At 35.1% G+C, this 26,928-nt stretch overlaps 1 protein-coding gene across 1 annotated transcript in view; it reads left to right on the top strand.

Annotated features, from left to right (window-relative positions):
• Positions 1-26,928, top strand: part of Sos2 (SOS Ras/Rho guanine nucleotide exchange factor 2) — an 82,854-nt gene that overhangs the window by 11,009 nt on the left and 44,917 nt on the right. Inside the window, exons 2-7 of the mRNA XM_003471807.5 lie at positions 10,290-10,415; positions 13,188-13,319; positions 14,468-14,632; positions 16,180-16,386; positions 20,426-20,569; positions 23,550-23,660. Of these exons, the coding sequence (XP_003471855.1) occupies positions 10,290-10,415; positions 13,188-13,319; positions 14,468-14,632; positions 16,180-16,386; positions 20,426-20,569; positions 23,550-23,660 (885 nt within the window). The remainder of the gene's footprint in view (positions 1-10,289; positions 10,416-13,187; positions 13,320-14,467; positions 14,633-16,179; positions 16,387-20,425; positions 20,570-23,549; positions 23,661-26,928) is intronic.

Here is a 26,928-nt window from a genome sequence, read left to right as displayed (position 1 = left end):
TATTTCTGGAGCTCAAATGTTAGTTGACTGAATAAACCCACTAGCAAGGTTTGTAAATATAGAAAACTGGAAAATACAAATTAGGAAATAACATTTCTATAATTTGTCAAATAGAGTTTATTAGAGAAAAAAAGTTAAAATGTTACATGTGTACTTGCTTTGGCAGCACATACACTGAAATGTTATGTGTCTATACATGCATTTATAGTGTTATGACTATTCTATATACAGTGTATGTATGAGGAAATACCTTCTGGCACTTTGAAAATATGGTGTAACTAAAATACAGGTCTAACTTGTTAATCTGCTGTTAAAGACTGAAAATTATTTTAATTGTTCTTTTTCTGACTAGTCTTTCAGAAAAATTTGACAGATGAGTTTGTTCTGATGTGGTAATTTCATGTTTACTGTTGGTTAGGGTTCTGAGATAGTAAATACCTGTGGAAGTGCCATGCATGATTATCTTTCATTGTCATCTTGATTTCCTATTAGAGTACTTACGGGTGAGACTTAACATTGTATGTTTGTTTCTCTGACTTTTTCTTATTTGAAATTAGCTTTAGAAAATTGGCATAAGAAATTTAGAGGTTTAGTGTTAAAGTTGCTTTGCAGACTACTGCATTACCTAAACCATAATCATAGGAAAAAAAACATCATCCCAGTTAGACATTTGCTTGCTTCCTCCCTCCCTTTCTTTCTCTTCTCTCTGTCTCTCTGTATCTTTATAATGCTGGGTGTTGAATTCAGAACCGTAAGCATGTCATACAAGCACTCTACAACCGAATTACACTTCCAAGTCTACAACATTTTAATTCCCCTAAACAATCATTTTCACTAAGATCTTTAGCTTTTTATGGAAAGATGTTACATGAAACAGTCTTTTGAAATGAAGTACGCTGCTATCCTTGAAATATTTTTATGTTTTTAGCAGTCCTTTTTATTCTGTTGGTCTAGTAGAAATGTGTAATTAAGATGTAATTATAGTTCGTGTATTAAAGAAGTACAGGGTTAAGAGGAAATACTTGTTTTCTTAAATTTCTAAGAACCATAGATTATAAAACCTGACTTTGGGATATTGCCTGGATATCCTCTCAAGATTTTTAATCCTGTGAGGTACTCTGTCCATTTTGTCATCGTTAGATCATTTCTCAGAAGCTTCAGACCTGCTCCAGTCTGGGGGACTGGTGACCTCTGCCTGGCCTACAGCTTGTTGTATAGTTTTCCACCTTTCATCCTAGGCATTTCTTTAGCTGCCTTCCATATTGATTTCTTCATTTCCTAAATCATATCACTGTGATATTTGGCTGATCATTTTTTGGGATCTTGCAGTCTAGATAGGAAATTGTTGCTATTTAATCTCTACTGTTAAAGTTTGGAGCTAGTTCATATCTGCTTCTCATATACTGTCTGTTCTTCCTCTTTTTGTCCTCTCCCAATCTTGTATGATATTCTCTGTTTCCAGTGTTCAGTCATTTCCATTTTTTTTTTCATTGTAGTGGACACTAGGAGGGCCATTTATACTTACTTTATTGATAATTTCAGACCTTTATTTTTTCTTTGCTGGACTATTCTTTTGAAATTGTTGTTTATAGTGAAGTGTGACACACAATTAGAAAATGGGTAAAGGATAGATATGTCAGTATCTATCACTCAGCACTGTGTGTGTGTGTGTATGTGTGTGTGTGTGTGTGTGTGTGTGTGTGTGTGTGTGTGTGCACGTGCGCATGCCCATGCATTCTATGGATTGAACCCAGGGCCTTTACACTTGGGTTTTGTCTCTAGCATTTTTTGAGACAGTCTCACTAAGTTGCCCAGATTGGGCTTGAACGTGCAGCCCTTTTGTCTCGCTTCCCAGAGACCTGGGATCACAGGTGTGGACTACCTACCATACCTGGCTAGTAATCAGCACATCTTCAGCACTTTTCTCAATATCACTCTCCAAAAGGTACCTTTTATGGTCATCACTGGCTTGACTTTCTTTAATTTTTCTATTTAATCATGTGTCCCTAAATGATTGAAAGTTAATTGTAAGCCAGGCGTGGTAATGCTCACCTGTAATCCCAGCACTCAGAAGGTTGATGCAGGAGGATTGCCATGAGTTCAAGGCCAGTCTGAACTACACAGTGAGACCCTACCTCAAAAAAAAAAAAAAAAAAGCATGAACTGTTGTTTAATTTAGATGAGTTTCATTATTATAATTTTTGCTATATGTATTTCATTGTATGAATAGGTCACAGTGTATCTATTGTATGAGTAGAAATAGGTGAAGTTGATTCCAATATTCTGTGTCATTTAATCCAATAAATCCGATCATTTCAACATAATATACAATTATTAAGTTATTTGACTTTTTAATATTTTTGAAATCATGATTGTACTTTATATTTACAGCTCGTTTTACCTCAGGGGAACTATGTTGCAGGTGTGCAATAACTGTATGTAGCTAATGTCTAGTATAGTACATTTCACTTAACTTTCTCTAAAAGAAGTATATGGACAATTATGTCACTGAATGAGTCTAAGATTTAAGAGCTGTCCTGTTACGCAGTTTTGTCCTTGTGTGAACAACATAGAATCTACTTACACAGAAGTACATGATGTAGGTCAGGCATTTACTATGGCCTCCTGAGGCAATCCAGAGATGAGGTAAACAGGAAATGTATGAGGCTGCTGCCATACCACACACACAGTTTTACACTAAACTTGTTTTTCTTTTTAAGAGATGTGTCTTGCCCCACCCAAGCTGTATTTCCTGGCTCAAGCACTTCTCCTGTATTAGCAGTCTTCCTGCCTCAGCTTCCCAAGTAGCTGGGACCGCAGGCATGCAATAGGCTCTAATTTTTTTTTTTTAATAAATAGTAAGACTATACTTTAAAATAGTAACAAGTATAGTGTATTAAATACATAAACAAGTGACATAGTCTTTTGTTATTCTCAAGTATTATGCACTGTTCATAATTGTATGTGCTATATTTTTATAAGACTGGCAGTATAGCACTTTTGTTTTCTCAGTATCACTACAAACATGTAATATGTTTGCTGACATCATGACAGCTATGACATCACTAGGTGATAAGAATTTTTTAGTTCATTGTAATCTTAGGCAATTACTGCTGTGTACGTGTTCTGTTACTGACTCGTGTGTCTAACTGGCTCATATTTGTATATAATGGTAAAGTTTTTGGAAGTGAGCTATTTTACACTTTAGTACCAGTTTGTAAGAGCTCCTGTTGCTCCACATAATCATCAACATTTGATAGTAACAAACTTTGGTTTTACTGTTTGGTTTTCAGTCTGTTGTTTTTTGTTTTGTTTTGTTTTGTTACTGGGAGTCGAACTCAGGACCTTGCACTTGCCAGGCAGGCTCTGTGCCACCGCACTATATCCCCAGCCCTTCGATCTGGTTTTAAAAAAATTCTATTAGTACATGTTTGCAGCACATAATGATTACATTTATCATATTTTCCAGTGTTAAGTTGTGTTTACCTGATTACTAAAGAGCTTGAGCACCTTGACTGTTTGAATTTTCTTTTGTGCAGTGCTAGTTTAAGTATGTTTTCCCTTTGTGTGTATATGGTGTTGGGGATCTAACTTAGGGCCTTGCTCATGCTAGGTAAGTGTTCTACCGCTGAACTCTGATCCTGCCTCAACCCATGTTCTTTTTTTTTTCCTGGTTTTTTGATAGTATTTTTCATATTGAATTTTTAGGAGTCCTTTATATATTCCGAATATGATTCTTTTTGTAATATGTGTTACATGTATCTTCTCTACTGCATAACTTAACCTTTTCTCCTTTCTTCCCCTTCTCTCCTCTCCCTTCCCCTCTTTTTTGGTTCCTTTTTCACTTACATTTCCAGACTTTAATTTTTTTTTTAAATCAGGAGTCTCCCTAAGTTGCCAAGGCTGGCCTTGAACTTGTGATCCTCCTGCCTTAGCTTCCGATTATGTGTGAGCAGTCTGCCTAGCTTGCTTGTTCACTCTCTCTCTCTGTGCAGAGAATTGAACTCAGGGCCTTGTGTTTGTAAGGCAAATTCTCTACCATAGTGGTAAATCCCCTCGCCCATTTCACTTTCTTGAAAGTGGCTTTCGAGTTTTGTTTTTTTGTGGGTGTGGCTTTTTTTTTTGAGACAAGGTTTCACTAGGCAGTTCAGGCTGTCCTTAACTCCCTGTGTAGCCCAGGTTGGCCTTGAAGTCCCAGTGATCCTCCAACCTCAGCCTCCTGAGAGCTGGGATTACAGTGTGCTACTATGCTCAGTTCTTGGAGATGATTTTTGATGAACCTAAGTTTTAAAGTTTAATGCAGTCAAAGTCTTATCAGTGTTCCCCCTTTTATGGTTAGTAATTTTTATAATCTATTTAAGAAGTCCTTTCCTTGATTAGGAATATAGCTCAGTGGCTCAGTGCCTGTCTGGCAAGCACAAAGTCCTGAGCTCAATTCCTGGTACCAAAAAAAATAAATAAAAAAGTCCTTTCCATGTTTCCATAAAGGTGTCTGGCTTACATTTATCATGTCCAGTGTATTTAAAATAAATGTAAAATCTAGCTAGGGTTGATTTTTATGTAAACTTTGAAGCACAGGTTGCATTTGAATTTTATAAAGACATGTAAGAATTCATCATCAGTCATCCCTTTTCTCTTCCTCTCCACAGCCCATCCTTACCCATAGTCTGTACTGTTGCCTTTGTTTTCAGTCAAGCGTTCATAAAGATGGGGGCCTTGTTTCTGGACGTTTTTCTTTTCTACTGATCTATTTTTCTGACCTTATGCTGATATCAGTAATTACTGAGCTGTGTAAAAACTTCAAATAACTGTTAGAACAAATGTTTAGACTGTGTGACTATGTTTAGCCTTTTGTATTTTCTTTTTTTGTGGGAGGAGGGTACCAGGAATCAAACTTAATACCTCATGCTTGCTGGGTAGACATTGTGCCACTGAGCTAAATCCCTGGCCTCATCTTTTGTATCTTCTATAAACATTATGAAATTATTTTAGTGATTTCATCAAAACATCCTGGTTGTTTTTGATTGTGATTGTATTAACTCCCTGGGTGATTTGGGGGAGATCAATACTACTATACTAAGTCTGATAATTCACAAACAAGGCAGTATCTTTTATTTATTTAGTTTTTTAACTTCTCTAAGAGTTTAGCTTTCTCCTTAGAGATCATGTCTACCTTTTTATGTTACTAGTTCTATTATGTAAGCCATTATTTGAAATTTTTGTATGGTTTTGTTGCTGCTGTACATAGGAATAAATTTCACCTTTTTTTTGGTCTTTTTCCTTTTTATCGGTACCGGGGATCGAACTCACGACTGCCTGCTTGCATAAAATTTTTTAAATTTAGCCCTCTTAAGTTTTTATGTCGAAATGAATTAGGGAGTCTTAAGTCTATTTTCTGAGGGAATTTTCTTAACTTGATTTTTAAAAATTTTTTAAATTTAATACACTAATCAAATTATAACAACAATAAAGAAATACTTTGAAAAATTATCCTTCACTACTGAAGAAAATTAAGTCAAAGTATTCTACATGTGTAGAAGGGAGACAGTTGCTTATGTCTGTAGTTGGACAATTCAAGGAAAACTTGGAAATGCTGAAGCCACTTTCCGCCAAGAAATCAGTGACAATAGGTTGGGACCTGGCTACTTCAAAGGGTAAAACATCTGTATCTACATTGTTTTTTTATTCACAACTTGAGTTGCACTTGTATAGGAGGACCATTGTCTTTCACCTTAAAGGAAAAGAGAAAGTCTTTCCTGTTTGTACCAGTTTAAAATATTTCTGAAATATAACTGCCCAAGGTAAATTACTACGGTACTTATTCACAGGAGAGAGTTTGTACATGGAATAAAAAGAAATGTAGAATTTCACAATCACTTTTTTGGGTTGGTTTGGGTAATTGCATAAAATGAGGGATAAATAAGGGCTGGGGATATAGCTCAGTGGTATGGCAATTTCCCTTTCAAGCATGAGGCCCTGGGTTCAATTCCTAGTACAAACCAAGAAAAAAAAAAGAGGGTTAAATACTCACAAATATGATTTGTATAACCAGATTCCTAGATGCTTCAGAATACAATGAATATAAACATCCCAAAGCATACTGATCACCAGCCTAAGAACAAAGTTACACCTGTGTTAGCTTGGCTTCTCTCATTTCCTCAGTACTCCAAGTTCTTTCTGCTCTACCAAAGTATGGCTGACCTAATGCAGAGAAACTTCAGTAAGGCAAGGTTCTGATAAAATGCCCTCTTAATCTGGGCCATTTTGTTTTTAATTTAAACAGATGAGCTAATCTTGATCAGCCTTAGGAATGGAAGCATTGCTCAGATTAAAATGTCTACAAGACTTCAAATACCTACCTGTTGATGCCTTTAAATCAGATTGACTACAGCTATTCTTAGCAGTTCTGCAGTTTTCCAGAGTGGTCACTCAAATTTTGGTTCTTTTTTACATAGCTGCATTTGGAAATAATCTATATGAGGCATGTTTATTTATTTTGCATTTTTATTTTAAAGATAGTAAAATCAAAACAAAACAAAGCAGAAGAAAGCCAGTCAAAGCACAAAGCAGGATACCAGGAAAACAACAATAGCTACCATAATATATCTTGTTATCTTCACAATAGTTGTCCATTCCATCAGGTATAGCAAAATCAAACCAAAAACAAACAGAATAAAATCAGTCAACACAGAATATTGAATAAAGCAAAACAATCAGAACAAAGCAAAACAGTGAAAATAATATTGGACTTGAAAGTCAAGATAAAAGGAAATCCCCCTTATTTGCTATATTGCATACTGTCATCCTCTCAAGAGATGCTCAGACTGCTGGCTCCAGGCCTGCATAATTAACCAACAATATAAGCATTTAGTTGTTCTATATACCTTAGTTGCTATCAACTCCAGCTGTCTTCAGAACCATCCAGTTGCTGAGGTGATGGGGTGGGGGCTGGATGGTGTTTGATTGGGCTGGCAGGCTCACAGGAGGTGCTGACTTCTCTTTCCCTGGAACGTGCATGGCTTGCAGGAAGACTGGCTAGTTGATTTCTTGGTTGGTCCCCCAAGTCCCAGCATGGCCGATTCTCAGGAGACACCGACTTTTCTCTTCCTGGAGCACTCGTGGCTTGCACAGCTTATTGGGAAGGCTGGCTAGTTGATTTATTGGTTCTATGAGGCATATTTAGAAAAAAAAAGAAACACACCTGAAACTTATATTCTTGCAAATAACCTTTTAGTCTTCTTTGTAAAGATAGTCCCTAGATGGTACCTGTACATCTGCTAATGTTGATTCAACAGAGAAGCTTTAGAGTTGGTACTGACGTATACAACAGTTTGGTCAGATAAAGGTGAACAGTCCCGTTTCAAGGAGCTTCTGGCTCAGACCCCTTACACTTGCATATGTGAACATAGTAGTTGATCAAGTGAACCACACTGTCAAGTTGTTTAGGCTTGAACTTAACACATACAATAGAATCCAATCTGAATTTCCCATCTTGATACTGCAGTCACACATTGTTTGGTCCAGCTGTCATTTTAACAGATATTATTAGTAGGTAGTCTGAATGTGAATTTTTTCTAATCAAGAAAGTGCTTGCTAGTGTGTGTTTTAACTTCTCTATGGCTTCATTAGCAGTCATACTTTCTCAGTATGACTGAATTCACTGAGGGCCTTTGCCAGATGCACCCACTGGCCCTGCACCCCTTCTGTGCAGTGGCTGGAGAACTTGAGGTGCTGCAGTCATGGGAAAAGGGTGGCCATGGCAAAGGAGGTGGCAGGGTCAGAGAAGAGCTCTCATCCTTCCTGGAAATCAACTGGAACTCCACATTGAGTACTTTGTGGGATGTCAGCAATGGTGGCAGAGGGTTTGGGGAGCTACTGGTTTTTTCTCCTCAAGTTCTGGAAGATGGGTGGTAAAGTTCTCCACAGATTTAGTCACTCACAGGTGGCCTACTGCAGGCATCTGGGCTCCTGGCTCTAGAGACCCTGAGACTTTGCGCCTAGGTGCTTAGTGTCCTGGGTGCTGGGGGTGGAGGTTAGAAAGGCTCATGCTAGGCTGTTTGGTAACAGTTACTGTTTGATGAACTTGTCATTAAATCCTCAAAGGATCCATATGATTATCTATAATACAAGTCTTAACAAATTATAATTTTTTTAAAATCAGATTTTATTGGTATATTTTAGATATACATAAGGATTACATTCATCATAGATAATTTATTCCTGTATATCATATACATGATATAACTTGATTCTTTTTTTAATACATTGTTATATACATGATATAACTTGGCTCTTTTTTCCCCATCTCCCTACCTTTCTTTCAACCCTTCTTCTCCCCCCTCACAAAAAGCTTTGTTTCCATTTTTCCTTCTTTTCTCATTTTTTAAAAAGAATTTTATTTAAAGAGAAAAAAACAAAACAAAACAAAACAAAAGGGCAGAAGTAATACAGAATTTCAAAAAAAACAGTAAGAAATCACTAGTTGATAGATTACATATTGTGATCTTTTTTTTTTTGGTCTTTTTCTTTTTTATCGGTACCAGGGATCGAACTCACAACTGCCTGCTTGCAAGGCAGGCGCTTATGCCGCTGAGCTAAATCCCCAGCCCCACATATTGTGATCTTTAGAAGTCGCTGTTCAAGTTACAAAATTAAAGCATACAAAGTACACATTCAAACAGTGAGACTGCAAACAGTTCTGTTCAATGATCCAACAAAAACTTAGTAGTATGGTTATCTGTCTTACACAATTAAACATACATGCAGTTATATTCTTTAGAGCACTTTCTTTTCGTCTCTTTTTTATAATAACAATTACACATTTTAGGTTTTATTATTCCTACAGTTATTACTTTGTTTGAAGAGAATAAAATCAAATGTGACAGAACGAAATGGAGTCAGTTAAAACAAGACTAGACATAGTATATGATGTAAAAACAAAATACAAGGTGATCAACAATGGCTACTATAATGCCTCTTGCTATCTTCAAAAGAATTGCCTTTACCTTAAAGAGGGTAAGATTAAACATAAGAAAACAGAACAAAACAAATCTTAGTCACCTGACCCAGACATGCCACTTCTGCATATATCTGAAGTCAGCATACTGTATATTCATGTTTGTTGTAGCATAGTTCACAATAACCAAGGTATGGAACCAGTGTAGGTACCTACCAACAGATGAATGGATAAAGAAAATGTGAGATTGGGGCTGGGGATTTAGCTCAGTGGCATAAGCACTTGCCTTGCAAGCAGGAGGTCGTGAGTTTGATCCCCGGTAGCGATAAAAAGTAAAATGGCGGGCTGGGGATTTAGCTCAGCGGTGTAAGCGCCTGCCTTGCAAGCAGGCAGTCGTGAGTTCGATCCCCGGTACCGATAAAAAGGAAAAAAGACCAAAAAAAAAAAAAAAAGCAAAATGGATGCAATTAAATCGCCATTTCCTGTGTGGAGTACACCTAAATCATAAGCTAGTTATTGTTTTTTGCAGCTTTTTTTTTTTTTTTTTTTTGTACCAGGGATCGAACTCACAACCTCATGCTTACTAGGAAAGCACTTTAGCCGCTGAGCTAAAATCCCCAGCCCAGTACCTCTGTAATGGTTAAGTGGTATATTTTATTAGAAATTTTTCTATTACTGAGATTCATGATTAGTGCATGAAGAATTCTAGTGCATTTATTAGTTGGCTTCATAGTGCCTATGATTCTTCTGAAATTAATACAGACTATTATATGTGGATATGCTTTTTGATGGTAGAGAGAAAAAGATTCGCTGGCTTTTCACAGATTATCAGAGAGTCCAAAAAGTTTAAAGAATCATTGCTCTATCTTTTGGGAGGATGACAGTATGCAATATAGCAAATACAGGGGATTTCCTTCTATCCTGTATTTGAAGTCCAATATTATTTTCACTGTTTTGATTGGTTTTATTCTGTTTTGTTTTTGGCTTGATTTTGCTATACCTGATGGAATGGACAACTATTGTGAAGATAACAAGATACACTATGGTAGCTATTGTTGTTTTCCTAGTATCCTGCTTTGTGTTTTGTACCAGTTTTGCTGCTTTGTTTTGATTGGCTTTCTGGATTTTACTATCTTTAAAATAAGAAAAAAAAAGAATCATTGCTCTGTGGGTTAAAAAAAGTTAATGTAGATCAACAAAAAGGTTTTTTTTTTTCCTGCTGTTTTATGTATTTGAATAACCATTCTAGAAAAATACACATGAGATTATCACTGATTTTCACCTATTTTGTATTATTTTGCCACTACTTTTAACTGAGAACTTTTTTGTTAAGGTTCAGGAGCAAGTGCATCCAACTCTCTCAGCTCATGAAGAGTCTCTCTATTACATTGAAGAACTGATTTTTCAGCTGCTAAGTAAATTATGCATGGCCCAACCAAGGACTGTTCAAGATGTGGAGGTACATGCTATCTTGTTATTTTAACAAGTCGTCAAATCACTGTACAAATTCATTTTTTATCAGAATCTTTATAATTCTAAATAATTATACAAACTAAAATCACTGAATATGTAGTATATATCGTCAGTTCATTTCTTTTTTTTGGTACCAGGATCAAACTCACGACCTCATGCTTGCCACGCTGAATCTCTGGCCCCGTCAGTTCATTTCTAACAAAATATTAAGGCAGCTCATTGAGAAAGGTTTTCAACAAAAGAAAAAGTACAGGAATGAAAACCTTAAGCCCATCTCACACTACAGATAAAAAGTAATTCAAGAAGGATGATAGCTTTAGACAAATTACAGGGTTTCTAGAATAAAATGCCTGAGAAGATCTTCATGACCTGTAATTAGAAAAAAATTAGAATTCATAACACTGCATTAAAGAATAAAAGTGATGAGAAAATAAATTGTGTTGTCAGACTGTGGGACACATTTGTAATATGTATTACTGACCAAAAGACTTGTATCCAAAATATGTTAAAATCCTCTGCAAATCAGTTAGAAAAAAGACACCTTTCTCCAAATGGATTAATTCTTAAAACTTCATAAAAGAGCTGGAGCTGCACATGGTGTTACGTACCACATGTTGGTGAGAATATGGAGCAGTCAGAGTTTTATGCAGTGCTAGAGATAATATAAATTAGTCTAGCAACTTTGGAAAAATTGTTTGGCAGTTTCTAATAAATTAGTGTTAAAATGGGCTAGGGATTTAGCTCAGCGGCACAAGTGCCTGCCTGGTAGGCACCGCATTATGAGTTCAATCCATGGTACCAAAAATTTTTAAAAAAATATATTGTTAAACATGTATTTAGGAAATGACTTAGCAGTTCTACTCTTAGATTTTAAATCCTGGGGAGTGAAAATACATGTTTACAGAGAGACTTAAAATGAAAGTCCAAGAGGTTTAATTCATCATAGCTGAAAGTTGGAAATAAGTCAAATTTCACTGAAAGATAGCTAGACAAACGTTATAGATTTATAAAATACTAGTCAGTAATAAAACAATGAATTATTAGTATTTGTAGTAACAGCCATAATTCACAGACAACTAGTGCAAAAAAAGATATCTAAAAAACACATTGTTGTACTTTTAATTTCGTGAACTTTAGAAACAGTCAACACAAATGGAGATGAAAGTCAAAATAGCAGTTGCATATGATGGATGAAATATTCTGTATCTTGATTTGGATGTTGGTAATACAAGTGTAAAAATTTTTTAAATTCATTAGCTTATACGCTTAAGATCTATGTGTTTTACTTGTAAATATTACCTCAGTAGATTCATATAAATCCTAGGTAGTTTTACTAATTCTTATATATAAATATGTAAGGTGAATTTTTCAAATACTTGTTTTGCCTCCATTACATGGGAATATTTTTAGATTTTTAGAAATATGCATTAGTATAGCTTTCAAAAAGCACTTTTGTGCTATACTGTTTATAGTATCTTCTCTAGCAACTTTCATTGTAAAGGAAGATCTTAATTTGGAATGATAGAGGTATTAAGATTTTCAAGGACACTTGGAATTAAAAGCTTTTGTTGTCCTATTTTGTGCTACAAGATTTGAATGTTTAATAAATACAATGAGAATATACTTTTCAATAGCTAAGCTTGCTAAAGTCAGAATATAAGTGTAAAAATAGAAAATGTTTCTAACTTGGAGTTTGATTTAGGTATCAGTAGTTCTTATTATTCATGCCAATTATTGGCTATATCTAAAATTAGGAGAACCAAGTTGGTTTGAATTTCTTTTTTTGCCAGCATGTGTATTTCTGTAGCTGTTCTGAACTTCTCCATGTGCATGATTTTCCATGATATCTTTTTTTTTTTTTTTTTTGGTGTTACTCTTTTAAATTGGTTTTTCTCCCCCATTATGGTACTGGGAATTGGGCTGAGGACCTTTACAATGAACTTCATCTCCAGCCCCTCCCTGATTTTTTGGAATTTGTTACAGGGTCTTACTAATTTGTCTAGGCCAAGGTAAAACTTGGGATCGTCCAGCATTGGCTTCTCAGTGCTTTGATTACAGGAATGTACCACTCTGCTAAATTTTTTTATATTTAAGAATTTTTTATATTTGATAATAACTTCTGCTTGGTGAGTAATTTTAGCTCTAGAAACCAAATTTAAAATCACTGATTTCAGGCTAATAATCTGAAATAGTCTATCTCTCTTTTTTTCCAGTTAATCTTTTTTTTTTTTTTGGTACCGGGGATCGAACTCAGCAACCTCATGCTTGCCAAGCAGGTGCTTATGCTGCTGAGCTAAATCCCTGGCCCCACCAGTTAAATCTTTTTTGATGTGTGATACTGGGTATGAAACCCAGGGCCTTGTAAATGCATTCTGCTGTTGAACTACATACATCCTCACTCCCCAGTTACTTAGTTATACTTAAAGCGTTCTTTTTAAACTTTAACTTTCTCTTTACCTATGGAAATTATGTGGAAAAATCTTGATAATCCTGATGATTTAAAAAAAATCCTGAAAATTCATTTGACAGCTGGGGATTTAATTCAGCTGCTTTAATTTACCTGGTAAGCACCTGGTAAGCACAAGGTTGTGAGTTTGATCTCTGATACAAAAACAAAATAAATAAAAAATATTCATTTGGTACAGGAAACAATGTGTTATATCACTGTTTATATATTTGCATAAAAATAATAAAGTTGAATTTTAAATTTGTGAACACTTCTTTTAATTCTGCAATGGTACTGCTATGATCTGAACAGGAACGAGTTCAAAAGACCTTTCCTCATCCAATTGATAAATGGGCTATTGCGGATGCACAATCTGCCATAGAAAAACGAAAGCGAAGAAATCCTCTTTTATTGCCTGTAGACAAAATCCATCCTTCTTTGAAGGTAATAAAACATTCTCTGTAACAAATAATACTTCATACAGGATTGATGTATTTGGATAGTATCAATGTAGCATGGTCTCAGGGTGATATTTGCATGTATATTTATAATATATACTCACATAATAAGTCTGTATGTACAAAGTGAAAATAGGGGTAGCAGAGCACATGCACAGCATGTGAAAGGTCTCAGTTCAACTTTCTTCCCATGCCTTTTTTGTGGTAGCTTCCAAAGACTGTTGCCCTACTTAATCTTAAGACTAGTTCTTTTGTAGTAGGCTGTGATTCTCAGCCTTTTATTGACTGAAAAAAATACATAACATCAAAACTATTGCAAAGCCAGGGGTTTAGCTCAGTGGCATAAGCGCCTGCCTTGCAAGTGTGAGATTATGAGTTCAATCCCCAGTACAAAACAAAACAAAAAACTACAAATTCAGAATGTTTTTAAAATAGTCTGTAATACAGGTATTTTAACGTGTACTAGAAAAATAGGCTAGAGAATATTATTTGGTTTATAGAACATGCTTGCTGTAAATGAATCTGAAGACTCCTTTGTAGCCATTTCTAGCATACCCCTTCCCACTCTCTCCCTTCCAATAGAAACTACTGTAATTAGGAAATCCTGGTTTCACTTCATTTCATTATCTGGGGATTTAATTCAGGGGTGCTCTGCCAATGAATTGCATCTCTAGCCCTTTTTACTTATTTTTTAATATAGAAACAGAGTCTTGCTAAATTCCCCAAGCTGAGCCTTGAACTTGGAACCTTCCCACATCAATCTCCCAAGTACCTGGGGTTACAGGCATGTGCTGCCATGCCTAGCTATACACTGGTCTTAAAGCAAGGTCTTTAAGCAAGGTTCCTGAAGAAAGGAGATATTTGTCAAATGGTTTTAGATAATGTATGACAAGTCTTTAGTGAAGCTCAGCCTAAGATTTCTGTGTTAGAACTCTGAAGAGGCAGATTTGTTAGATTAGGTATCTCTTGAAAAACAAAAATGCTCATAACACTGGGATCCAGAGGTTCATTTTGGTGATACATTTGGTTTCTAGAAAGTTCTTCATAAGCAGGGATGTTACACTGGAGTATTTAACTGTTTGATACTTGACAGTACTGTGTTTTGGAATTCAAGTGTTTATTTTTTTTCCACAGGAAGTTTTGGGGTATAAAGTGGACTACCATGTGTCCCTGTATATTGTGGCTGTACTGGAGTATATCTCAGCAGATATTTTAAAATTGGCTGGTAATTATGTTTTTAATATCCGACATTATGAAATATCTCAGCAGGACATCAAAGTATCGATGTGTGCAGATAAGGTAAGTGTTGAAATGTTTTAAACTTAACTTGAATAATAGTGATTGTATGTCATCTCTGCCTCATGTTTTATTTTGTTTGTGATTTTTTTTTCTTTGTTGTATTTTTGAGACAGGTTCACACTGTGTAGTTCAGGCTGATCTTGGAACTCACTATGTAGCCCAGGTCAGCCTGAACTTCCATTGATTCTCCTGCTTTAGTCTCCCAAGTGCTGGGATTACGGGTGTGACCACCACTCATGGCTCATTCTTTTTTGTATACAATTATATTAGTAAATTTGATGATACCTGATGTTAGAAGACAAAAGAAACCTGGTTTTATAGAGTCATGATAGTTTCAGGTTTTTTTACCACATGACAGGAAAAGGGCTGTTTTCTTCTATCAAAAATCTTACCTACAGGAAAAAATATCCAAGGCCTCAAACCAGTTTAAGAAAAGTACCCTGAATTTTTTATAGGATGAGAGTTCTGCTTTGGTACTTCTAAGTAATTACTTCAAATTAATGTGGAAGAAGAGACTGGTTTCACAGTATGGCTTAGTGTAGTACAGGCAGAGAAAAAAGAATTTAGCATACAAACCTACTCTCTTCTGATGATTTTTTTCTTTACAGATCTGTCTGTATTCCTGGCTGTTAGCCACTTGCAAGAAGAAGTCAAGTCCATTTTCTTCTCTTCTACTTTTCTTCCCTTTCTCCCTTCCTTTTTTTAAAAAAAAATCAATATTTTTGGATCACCTGTTAATGTGCCTACCATTGTCCTGAGAAGAGAGGATACAACATCAAATAAGAGAGTAATCTGTGTTAGAATTTCATTAGCGTGAAATTAAAACAGTCAAGCAAATAATTGCAGCACAGTGTGATTTCAACTATTATGTTGATGAATCCAAAGTGCAGTAAGAACATAATCAGCTCTGGCGTGGAGGGTCAGGAAGACCTCAGAGGGTACTGAAGGTCTCCAGAGCCTGCACATGCCAGTTTTTCTCAGTCATGACTGCACAGTGATTGCTAAAAAGCTTTTAAAGAAACCTGATACCTGCATCTCATCCCCAGAGCCAAGGACTCTGAACCATGACTGCCGTGTTGGTTGGCATGGGACAATCATGCCATCAGTACCTCTGGTGGTTCAGATGGGTGGGAAATTTTTTAATGGCTGATCTAGGATTTTTGGAGCAGATTGTTGCTCAAAAAAGTATGGTCTTTTTTTCCTATTAGGAATGCCTCTGTGCATATATATTTATATATATATATATTACACACATGTATACATACAGATGAATATATACGTATGTACATACATAATACGTGTGTGTGTCTCATTTGGCTTTTCTTTTTCCAGTAATATTTATTTTGTTACATTGAATTTTAGTATTTCTTACCTTCATTTTTCATTTTTCTCTTTTGAGTTGTTTAATATTAAACAAGTTGTTTAATATTCATTTGCCTGTAATGCATGGAATTCTCATTGTTTCATGTTTTAATTTCAAATATTTCAAGACAATTTTATAAAAGTAAGGAAGGTAATATTTTACATCCTTTATTTACATTTCTCAGGTTTTGATGGACATGTTTGATCAGGATGATGATATAGGTTTGGTTTCTCTATGTGAAGATGAACCTAGTTCCTCCGGTGAATTAAACTATTACGACCTTGTCAGAACTGAAATTGCAGAAGAAAGACAGTATCTTCGGGAACTGAACATGATCATAAAAGTGTTTCGAGAAGCCTTTATTTTTGACAGAAAGTTATTTAAACCTTCTGTAAGTACCTTTTTGGGTTTGAAATTCTGTGTATCTCCAAAAAAAACCCAGCAGCTTAAAGTCATAAATAGTAATACTGTTTACTTTATTCGTATATTTTTTATGTATTTGTGGGTTTTTAAAATGTGTAAATTGTTATACTAATTTAAAAAATGCAGTGATAATGAAAATTTGACTTGGTATTCAAGTAGGGGCTTTGTACTTCTATGTAATCTTTTGCTCCTTTGTGATGTCTGAAGTTTAGTCAGATTTAATGAGGTTTAGTCATTCATTTGGAAGTGGTGAAAAAGATATATAATCTAGAAAAGAAAGAGCTATGCTTTTCCTGTCTTTTTGTAAGTAAGATAAGAGAATTTAAAAAATAAAACTTCATGGAGAACACCAAATAGAGAAAAGTAGAGCTCCACTGTTTGAAGTCTGAGGGAGGAGGATAAGCAGAGCAAGGTGGAGACTCAGCCTGTTTCCCTCCTCTTACTTTGGTAGGACCCTGCCCCTCTTTTTTTTTTTTTTTTAAATTTTGAGGCAGAGTTTTGCTAAATGTAAATTGCCTGTGCTGGTCTCAAATTTGTGATCCTTCTGCCTCAGCCTCCCAGAGCAAGAACTGGTATTACATGCATGTGCTACCATACCTGGCTCCTCCTCTGTAACTTCTAAAATCACTTTTTTTTTTTTGGTACTGGGAATTGAACTCACTCTAAAATCACTCGTAAGTGACAAATGTTGACTTAAAAATGGTTTTTCTTCTTATGTCATGTGATTTATGTATCTGTGTGTTTGGTTTACATTTTTAAAATACTCATAGTGGTAGTGGCTCATGTCTGTAATCTCAGCACTTGGGAGGCTGAGGCAGGAGAATCACTGCTCTGAGTTTTAGGCCAGCCTGGGCTACAGAGTAAGTTCAAGGCCATCCTGAACTGCATAGTAAAACTGTGTCTCAAAAAGACCAATAAATAAATAAATAAATACTCAGTTTATCTTATACTTCTAATTTCTTCCCCAGAATATCTATCCCATGAATAAATAGTAATATTCAGACACAGCTGGCTGAGTGCTTCTGCTTAAGAATGGATTTAGCTTTTCTCATTCTTTTCTGAAAGAATGAATTAAAATGATTTTTAAGGTGTTATAATTGTCCTTTACCTTTTTTTCTTTTATATATATGCTTACTTAACAGTGTTGGTAACCTCTACCTGATATACTGCCTGAAGTATCCAGGATAGTGCTGTACTATTTTATTTGACTGTGTAACAATGTCATAACATACATTGGTCCGATATTAAGGTTTCTTCCTATGAAAATTGACATAAAATGGTTATAATTTAATTAGTTACAGAGATCAAAGTTGAACCCTTGGGCCCAAGGGAACTCTTGCCTCAGCTTTCTGAGGAGCTGAGGTTACAGGTGTGTGCCACACATTGTAACAGTCATTATATGGTGATTTGAGAAAAAAAGCCTAAAAGATGGTATTTGCTCATGTTACCTTCTTTGCCTACTATGTCCCATCAATTTTCATTTCTGAAGAATTAATTTATATGTGTTTCTTTTTAAGGGAAGTTTCTTCGTATTGTTGTTCTTTTTTTTTTTAGACAAGAGTCTCACTGTGCAGTTCAGGCTGGCCTTGAGCTCACTTTGGGTAGCCCAGGCTGGTCTCAAACTCACAGTGATCCTCCTACCTCCACCTCCTGAGTGCTGGGATTGCAGGCATGTTCCACTACACCTGGTCTGTTGCAGCTTTGATAGAGTTGTAATACTGTAAAGGTCAAAAGAAAGAATCTCATCCGTCTATATGAGCATAGATTATACTGTATACTTTTGAGCTAAAGACTATGTAAATCAGAGTGTAGTACTTTGCAAATACTGGAAAGAGAGATGAATGACTTAAAATTGATCTTAATTTGCTGCTGGAACCTTCTGGCCTATTTTCAAAAGTTCACATTTGTGGAGGGCCTAATATGTACAAGGAGTGCTGTGTAGAAATCAGCTCATTTCATCCTCAACCTGAGAGATATGTAACCATGGGAAAATTGTTTAACTCCTCAGTACTTCTGCTTTCATCATTTGTGAAATTAAGACTGTTAGGAAGTGTCACATTCAGGGCCTAGAGAGTGATTGGAACATAAGTACCCAGGGGTAATAGTTTTGATTACCGTCCTGATCCATGAACCCTCATCTAGCATGTTGTTAAAGGAAAAACAAACTGTCCTCTAATCTCACTTACAATCAGAAGACTTTAGGACTAGATGTGTGAGGTTTTCCTGGCATGCACCAGTAGTTTTTCATTGTGCATCACGTGTCAGCTCTGACACTGTATGGAAACAGTGTCAGATCCTATAGGTAAAGACTCAGTCCTGGGCTGACTGCCCTGTACTTCAGCTCCTGACTGAAAGTCTGAGATTATGACTTCTAACTAATTGAGCTTCCTGTGGTGCCTCCCTGGTTCGATTGGTTTGCTGGGACAGCTTACAGAACTCAGGGAAATACTAATCTTTACTAACATTGCATGTAAAGGCCATTACAGAGGATACACATGAGCAGCAGATGACATGGGTAAGGCTAGGTAAGGAATGTGCAACTTCCACAACTCCTCCAGAAAGTCTCCCTTTTCTGCACCTCATGTGTTTAGTTGCTGGAAAGCTCATCAAATTTCTTTTCTTTTCTTTTCTTTTCTTTTCTTTTCTTTTCTTTTCTTTTCTTTTCTTTTCTTTCTTTCTTTCTTTCTTTCTTTCTTTCTTTCTTTCTTCCTTCCTTCCTTCCTTCCTTCCTTTCTTCCTTCCTCTCTCTCTCTTTCTCTCTCTCTTTCTTCTCTCTCTCTCTTTCTTTCCTTTCTCTTTTTCTTTTTTGGGACAGGGGCTCGCTATGCTGTTTAGGCTGACCTTGAACTCACTTTGTTTAGGCTGACCTTGAACTCACAGGCTTGTTTCAAACTCGCAAGTATCCTGCCTCAGCCTTCAGAGTTCTGGGGTTACAGGCATGCACCCACCTTACCTGGCTTCATCAAGTTTTCTTGTTCAAGAGTTTGGCTTTTTGAGGGGTGGGTTTGGCGTGTTTTTGGTTTTGGTGTTTTTGGTAGAGCTTTATTTCTGTCCATACCTCTCTTTGTCTCATAGAGGTCACTGACTGGAGTTGAAAGATCATCCCTTCAAGCTTGTAATTATTTGTTCTTTCTGGTGACTGACTCCATCTTGGTGCTAAGAGATTCATTTTACCTCATTAGCATGAACTCAGAAATTATCAAAGGGACTCTATGAATAACAGAAGACATTGCTATTAGAAAATTTCCAGTGTTTTAGGAGCTGTACTGTAGGAATCAGCACAGAGACCAGACATTTCCTGTATTACACATTGTAGAGCCAGTATTACAGCTCAGGTCTGTCATGTTTTAGAGTTTATATTTCCAGTACAAGATGCCAGGGTAAGTGGTAGTTGACTCTATCCTGGATAGTCAGTCATTATGATCTGTTTGTCTAGAGGGCTCAAACCTGTCTTAACAGATGTATAATTCACACATGGGCATTTGAACAAAATCTTTAATTCCTTCTTAAATCCAAAAGTCACAAATCATAGAACCATATTGTAACAATTAGGAGTTTTGTTCCAGTCCCAGCTCGTGTTATGAATTAAATCTCTGTGACCCTAATCATGTCTCTTATTATCTTAGCCAGTTTTTGAAATATATGATTGCCTAAATTGTTTATTTAAAAAAATTGCTTGGGACTGGACATGGTGGCATACACCTGTAATGCCAGCACTTTGATTTAGAGGTAGGACAATAGGGAGTTCAGATCTGCCTAGGCTACATACTTAGAGCCTGTCTCAAAAACAAAACAAAAAATTGCTTAGAATCATTCACAATGTGAAGTTTTATAATTTTGGAACAAAACCTTCTAGAATGTATTTTCAGTATTCACTGTGTATTGAAAAACATTAGTACAAATTGGTGACTGTATATCTTTAACACCTGTATTCCATTTATATTTAGTAAATTTTAAGCATAATTTTAATCTTCACATTGTCTCAACTTTTCTTTTTCTTTTTTCAGGATATTGAAAAGATTTTTAGTAACATTTTAGACATACATGAATTGACTGTGAAACTTTTAGGTTTGATTGAAGACACAGTTGAAATGACAGATGAAAGCAGCCCTCATCCCTTAGCTGGCAGCTGTTTTGAGGATTTGGCAGAAGTAAGTTTATAAAACTAAGCTGTCATGAAAATTTTCAGTGCTATATTAAGTTCAATAAGGTATTTGTTGTAAAAAACATTCGAAGGTAATGCTTGTTGCTGGCTACTGTAAAACACTTGATCAACCAATAGCAAACAACTACATTGTCCATATTTTGAGTTGCTTTATACTTTATATATAGAACATTTATAGTAATTTTCAAAGTGCAAATTTATATATTAGAATAATAACTTTCAATGTTTTTATGATAAAGGTGAAGGAAAATAAAATTTTATTAATTTTATTGACTATAGTTTTATTATCTGTATTTTAGACTTAATTTTCATAAATAAGATTTTATATTAATTTTTTGCCCAGTGAAAATAGCTTTCTTTTAAATGATTATAAAAGTAATGTCTTATTTTAAATACTCAATAAAACCTAGAGACAAGTACTATATATAAGTTAAAAATCATTATTTTGAAATTCCCAGGAATAATTTATAACATTATTTATCATTACAAATATTTTTCTGTGCAGCATACAAACCTGTGTGTATTTATGAGAGTACAGTTCTACTTTATATCTTTTTCACTATATCAGGACAATTGTCCATATTAATAATATAATTTAACATGATTTTTCTCTGTTACACTGAGACACCATAACAATCCTAAGCTTGTGAGATTTTTCTTCAGTGTTACAAACAAAACTGTAACAAACACATTGGTACTATGTTTTCATAACTGGTAATTTTTTGGTGTGTATTCCTTCAGTACTACAGAAACTGTAGTACTAAAGAGTAGCTTTGCTTTTAGAACTCTGAAACCTTTTGCCAATTTTCATGTAAGTCTCAGTGTATTCAAATCTTCTCCCTCTAGTCCCATATCTTCACTAACCTTTGCTAACTCTGGGTATAATCTAACCCATTCATTTTGCCAGTTTAATATGAAAAAAATCTCATTATTCTTTAATTTAGCTTTTTAGAAAAGTTTATGTAGAGCACTTTTTCATACCAATTGGCCATTCTTTCTTTTGGAAAACAATGCTTGAAGAGTGCAGTCTTTAGATATCATGTTAAAAACTACCAAATTTTATGATCCCTTTAAATGTTTTCTGAAAACATAAACGGTGTATTATTTCCATTATATAGGAAAAAGAAACAATTAAAACTATTCCGTTACTGATGCCCAATCAAATAGTCACTCTTTGTTCTTAGAATGTTTTTGTATTGTGACATCATAATAATTGGTAACCTCTTATTAATTTGCTGTACTACTAAAATACTGTATTATTTTTATTTTGATTACATATGGAACATAAAATTTTGTTCACTTTAAACTTTTTTGTTTTTATTTTTTTTGAGACAGAGTCTTGCTGTTTAGTTTAGACTGGCCTTGTGCTCACTTATTTAGCCCAGGCTGGCCTTAAACTCAAGGAGATCTTCCTGCCTCAGCCTCCTGATTGCTGAGATTATAGGCATGTGCCACTATCTCTAGCCACTCATTTTAAGCATTTTTAAGTGCAGTTCAGTTGATGTTAACTAAATTCATAATATTGTACAACCCTTACCACTGTCTAGCTCTAAAATTTCATCATCTTAAACAGAAACTACCCAGTGACCAATAATTCTGATCCTCCTTTCTTCAATTCTTGGTAACTTGTAATCTGCTTTCTATGTCTGTGAATTTGCCTACATTAGATATTTCATATTAGTAAAGTTAAATATCATTTGTGGTTTTGTGTCTTGTTTCATTAAGATAATGTTTTAAATTTCATCTCTGTGTGTTAAAATGTCATTTCTTCCTATGACTTCCCATTTCACTTAATGTACAGGTAGAACAACCCTAACCCTAAGTTTATTCCAAAACTTTTTGATCACTGGGTGATGTTTAAAAAGTTTTGGGGGCCAGAGATATAGCTCAGTAGTACAGTGCCTACCTAAGGAAAAAAATGGATTTTGGATTTTAGAGCACTATGAAGTAACACTCAAGTGAGGTTTACATTTTAGGGCATTTTGTAGTTTGAATTTTTAGATTAAGGATGGTCAACCGTAAAGTCTGTAAATGTTCCAGTACCTGAAAAACTCTAAAATCTGAAACACTTCTGAGTCCCAGGCATTTCCAATAATTGCTTATTAATGTATTACTCATTTTTTATATCCATTCATTTGCTGATAGACACTTGAATCATCTCCACCTTAAGCTATTCTGAATAATGTTGCAGTATTTTCTGTTTGGGGTATAGAATTAGGAGCAGAATTACTGGGTCATTGTGGGAGTTCTGTGTTTTGTTTTTTGAGGAATTGCTAAAGTTTTCTATGGGGGCGTTACACCATCTTCACACTAGAACAGAGGTTCTAATTTCTCCATGTGTTTGCCAGTACTTTTTTTTTTCTGTGAAAATGACATTGCTTTTGTGTCTTACGGTATGCAAATGATACATCTCTTAGGTCTGACTAAATATTGAGATTATTGGTTATTGGAGCGTAGGCATTTATTTAAATATAAACTTGGGACAAACTGTGGGCAATTTCTCCTTATTTTGCTGTTTGTTGCCTTGGCTCTTTTTTTTCCTGGCTTTGGAAGACATAGAATAGATAAGACAGCTAATAATTTTGCTTCCTTTTAAAGTATCCCAATTGTAAACTGATTTCAATGTAAGTAAGCACCTGCATTTCCAGCCTTATTTTACAAAATGTGCTTCTCATTTACTGGAGATAAAACGTGTATTTTAGTAGTTTGATACTTGTGACCACAACAATAATCCTGTTGTAAGCCTTGTAGCCTCTTGTTATCTATTGGTCAAGGTCAGTACACTAAAAAAAAAAAAATCTGTTAGTTGCAGACATAGTTATTGTTTGACCCTGAAAAGTAGAGAACCAAAAATGAAGAAACCTAGTCAAGGACTTGAACAAGATTTTGCCATTGAATGATCTGTACTATTTTAGTATAAAAGGTGTTCTTTCAGACCTGACACATTTTCATTTTCTAAAATATAGGAGCAAGCATTTGATCCCTATGAAACATTAGCACAGGACATTCTTTCACCAGCGTATAATGAACATTTCAGTAAGCTGATGGCCAGACCTGCAGTTGCTCTACACTTTCAGGTAAATGTAAATCACATGTTCTTATTCTTTATAAAACAAGAGAAATATTTTACTGTCTTCTCCTGCAAATATTTGTAATTCTAGAATCCTTTTATAAAGCAATGAAAAAGATACTCTAAGAGTCTTCCCAACCTTGTTTACTCCAGACCTATTTTAGATTGACTTTTAGATTTTGCCAAGTTACTTCAATCTGTTCTTTTTTTTTTTTTTTTTTTTGGTTAGAAATAATATTATCTCCTCCTCCATGTACAGGTTACGTCTCAGAAACACGAAGACATTATGCATGTTATCAATTACAGTTTATAGAAAATAACTCATATCCTGTCAGCAATATATTTCTGTCATTTTAAAAACTGCCATTTTATTTTTCCATGTTAGTTCAAGAGTCAGTCTGTTCTTAATGGAGAAGTTTTTTGTTTTTTACATTCTTTTTGGTACTAGGTATTAAACTTAGAATCTTAGCACTGAGCTACATCCCTAGTCCTTTTTATCTTTTTTTTTTTTTTTTGTATCAGGAATTGAACTCAGGACCTTGCGCTTGCCAGGCAGGCACTTAAGAGCTATATCCCTGGTCCCTTCCTACCTAGTGCTTTTTAATTTTTTAAAATTTTAAGAGAAGTCTCACTGAGTTGCTAAATTGTCTAGGCTGGGTTTGCACTTAATGATTCCCTTTCCTCAGCTTCTCAAGAGTGCTGGTATTACAGGTGTGTGCCACCATGCCCAGCCCATAGAAATTCTGAATGACCAGAAGCTTCTGGCATATTCTAGATCAGAGATAGACAATTGAATCCGGAAAGGTGTCATGTTCCCTCCAGAGGAAATATTTGGAAAAATCATAAAGAGAAGCGCATCATGCACAGTCATACTGATTTCTCTGTCAGATAAATAGTATATTGAGGTGGGTTTTATCGTTTGAGGAATGTAGTTAGATAAAATGAAAATTAGTTGATGAAGCAATAAAAATTATATTTTTACTCTGTCAATACAAGAAAACAATTGTTATTAACATTTAAGTTTATAGTGGCACAGGTGGTACTTGACTGTTAGAGCATCTAATCTAACTCTTTCGCAGATGTATAAGGTTGAATCTGTATTTAAGAAAATAAGTAAAGCTGTTAATGCTAGTTACTCTACATAATAATATTTTCACTTTACAGTGAGTTACCTTAGTATTTTTTCCTATTTTTCAAAATACTGTCATCTGTATTCTAATGAAGGTGTAACCGTTAAGAACTGCTTTTGATAATTGACTTGTCAAGTCCAGGGGATATTTTAATTTCATATTTATGTCTGTAATATTTGTTAGTTCTCTTGTCCCTTGGGCCCCATGATATTCTGGTTTTTTTGCCTTTCTTTGAGTATTGAGAATTAAACCCAGAGGCCTTGTACTGAGGTGCAACCTCATCTGCAGCTCTTTGTTAATTTTTTATTTTGAGACAGGGTCTCTCTAAATTGCCATGTTGCTGTACTTAGCTGAACTGGGCCTGGGTTTGCAGTCTTACTGCCTCAGCCTCCCATAGTGCAGAGCTTGTGTGTGCCCCTCACTGCCACACCTGGCCTCTGTGATACTCTTTTTCTTTGTTTTTGTTTTCTCTGGCTTTTTTTCTTTCTCACCTTCTTAATTATAGGTGTTATCAAACCTAGTGTTACCTGTGATCAGCCACTACTTTTTTGTCCTTCAGTGCTCTCTTTGAGTGACTTCATCCATATCAATTATGCTGGTCATTTCCTATGTTCCTAAGCCAAAACTCTTCAAGAGAGTGTGGATCTGTATGTACACTTTCATAAAACTGGCTGCCTTGAACTGATTTGGATTAATATCCTTGTAGGCATTCTTATATTCCATAGATACGTTTAAAGCTGAACTTGCCATTTTCTGCCTGCTTATTTTATTGTGAATTCCTTTTATTATTGTCTACTAGTATACTCTAAAAAATCTGTCAATATAAAATAAAAATGATACCTAATTCTCAAAATTTACTTCGAAGAAGAAATTTTCAAAAAATCTTGAGCCAGTTGTGATGGTGTAAACTATAATCCTAGTGCTCTGTGAGGCTGAGGCAGAAGGATTGCAAATTCAGGTCCAGATCTGACAACTTAGCAACTTAGTAAGACCCTATCTCAAAATTTATAAAACATCTGGGGGTGTACTCAGTGAAAAAAGCCCAGCATACAATCCCCAGTCTCCCTTCCCCCCACAAGTAAATTAAATCTTACATAGTCATAAAACCATAAATACTAAACAGATTATGTACTTAAGAGAACTTTACATAATAATTAAAAATACAACATTATTTCTTGTTTCATTGTTATTTTTATTAGAGATTCTTGCTGTAGTATTTGAACGTTTAGGACCTGATGTTTTAAATTATTGCTGAAGATACTCAATAAAATTTAAAAAGTTATATAAAAGCCTTTTCAGGCAAGCTAATTTGTACTGTATTAATTTTTTAAAAAATCCATTCAGGTTAAGGTGAAGCAGTGCTACATTAAAAAAAAAAAAAAAAAAAAAAAAAAAACAAAACAACCTTTAGGGCTGGAGATGTAGCTTAGTGGTAAAACCCTGGCTTAGTATCTATGGGCCTTGGGTTCAATTCTCAGTGCTACATGCATGCATGCAAAATACATAAATAAATAAAATTTTAAAAATCATTAAAAGCTGTATAGTACATCTTAAGGAAATGAGCTTAAATATGGGCTTTGGGCCAGGTAATAATTGAGCCACATGTCTGTGCTCTCAGTTTTCTTGTGTATACCTCTTATAGTTATTATGAAAATTAAATGATAATATATATGAAGAACACTTGACAGATACTAAGCCTGCCATAAACATTAGCTCATGTTATTATCAGATGAGTCCGTACACTGTAAATACTCATTGCAAAAGTTTTAGCGTGCTCCTTGGTAGCCATGTCAGTGCAAGTTAAACAGATGGTCTTTGTAGACTAATTTTAAGGTTTTATATTGATTACTATGAAAGGGCTAAATATAAAATATACAATAATTCAAATTACTGTAGTAATAGTTTAATGCTGACTTAGTCCATTTGTGCTACTGTAACAGAATACCATACTCTTGGCTTATAATAAGAGAAATTTATTTTTCACAGTTTTGGAGGCTGTACATCCACAATAAGGTGTTAGCAGATTCAGTATCTGAAAAAGGGCTGCCCTTCTGATTCATAAGTGGTCCTTTTTCACTGTGTCCTCACATGGTAAAGGGGGCAAAGAAACTCACCTTGGGCCCCTCTGTAAGGCTTGAGTGCTCT

Source organism: Cavia porcellus, unplaced genomic scaffold, assembly GCF_034190915.1.
Source record: "Cavia porcellus strain 051 isolate PalLab524CR breed Dunkin Hartley unplaced genomic scaffold, mCavPor4.1 scaffold_1, whole genome shotgun sequence".
Classification (NCBI taxonomy): domain Eukaryota; kingdom Metazoa; phylum Chordata; class Mammalia; order Rodentia; family Caviidae; genus Cavia; species Cavia porcellus.
This window is presented reverse-complemented; position numbering and strand designations above follow the sequence as displayed.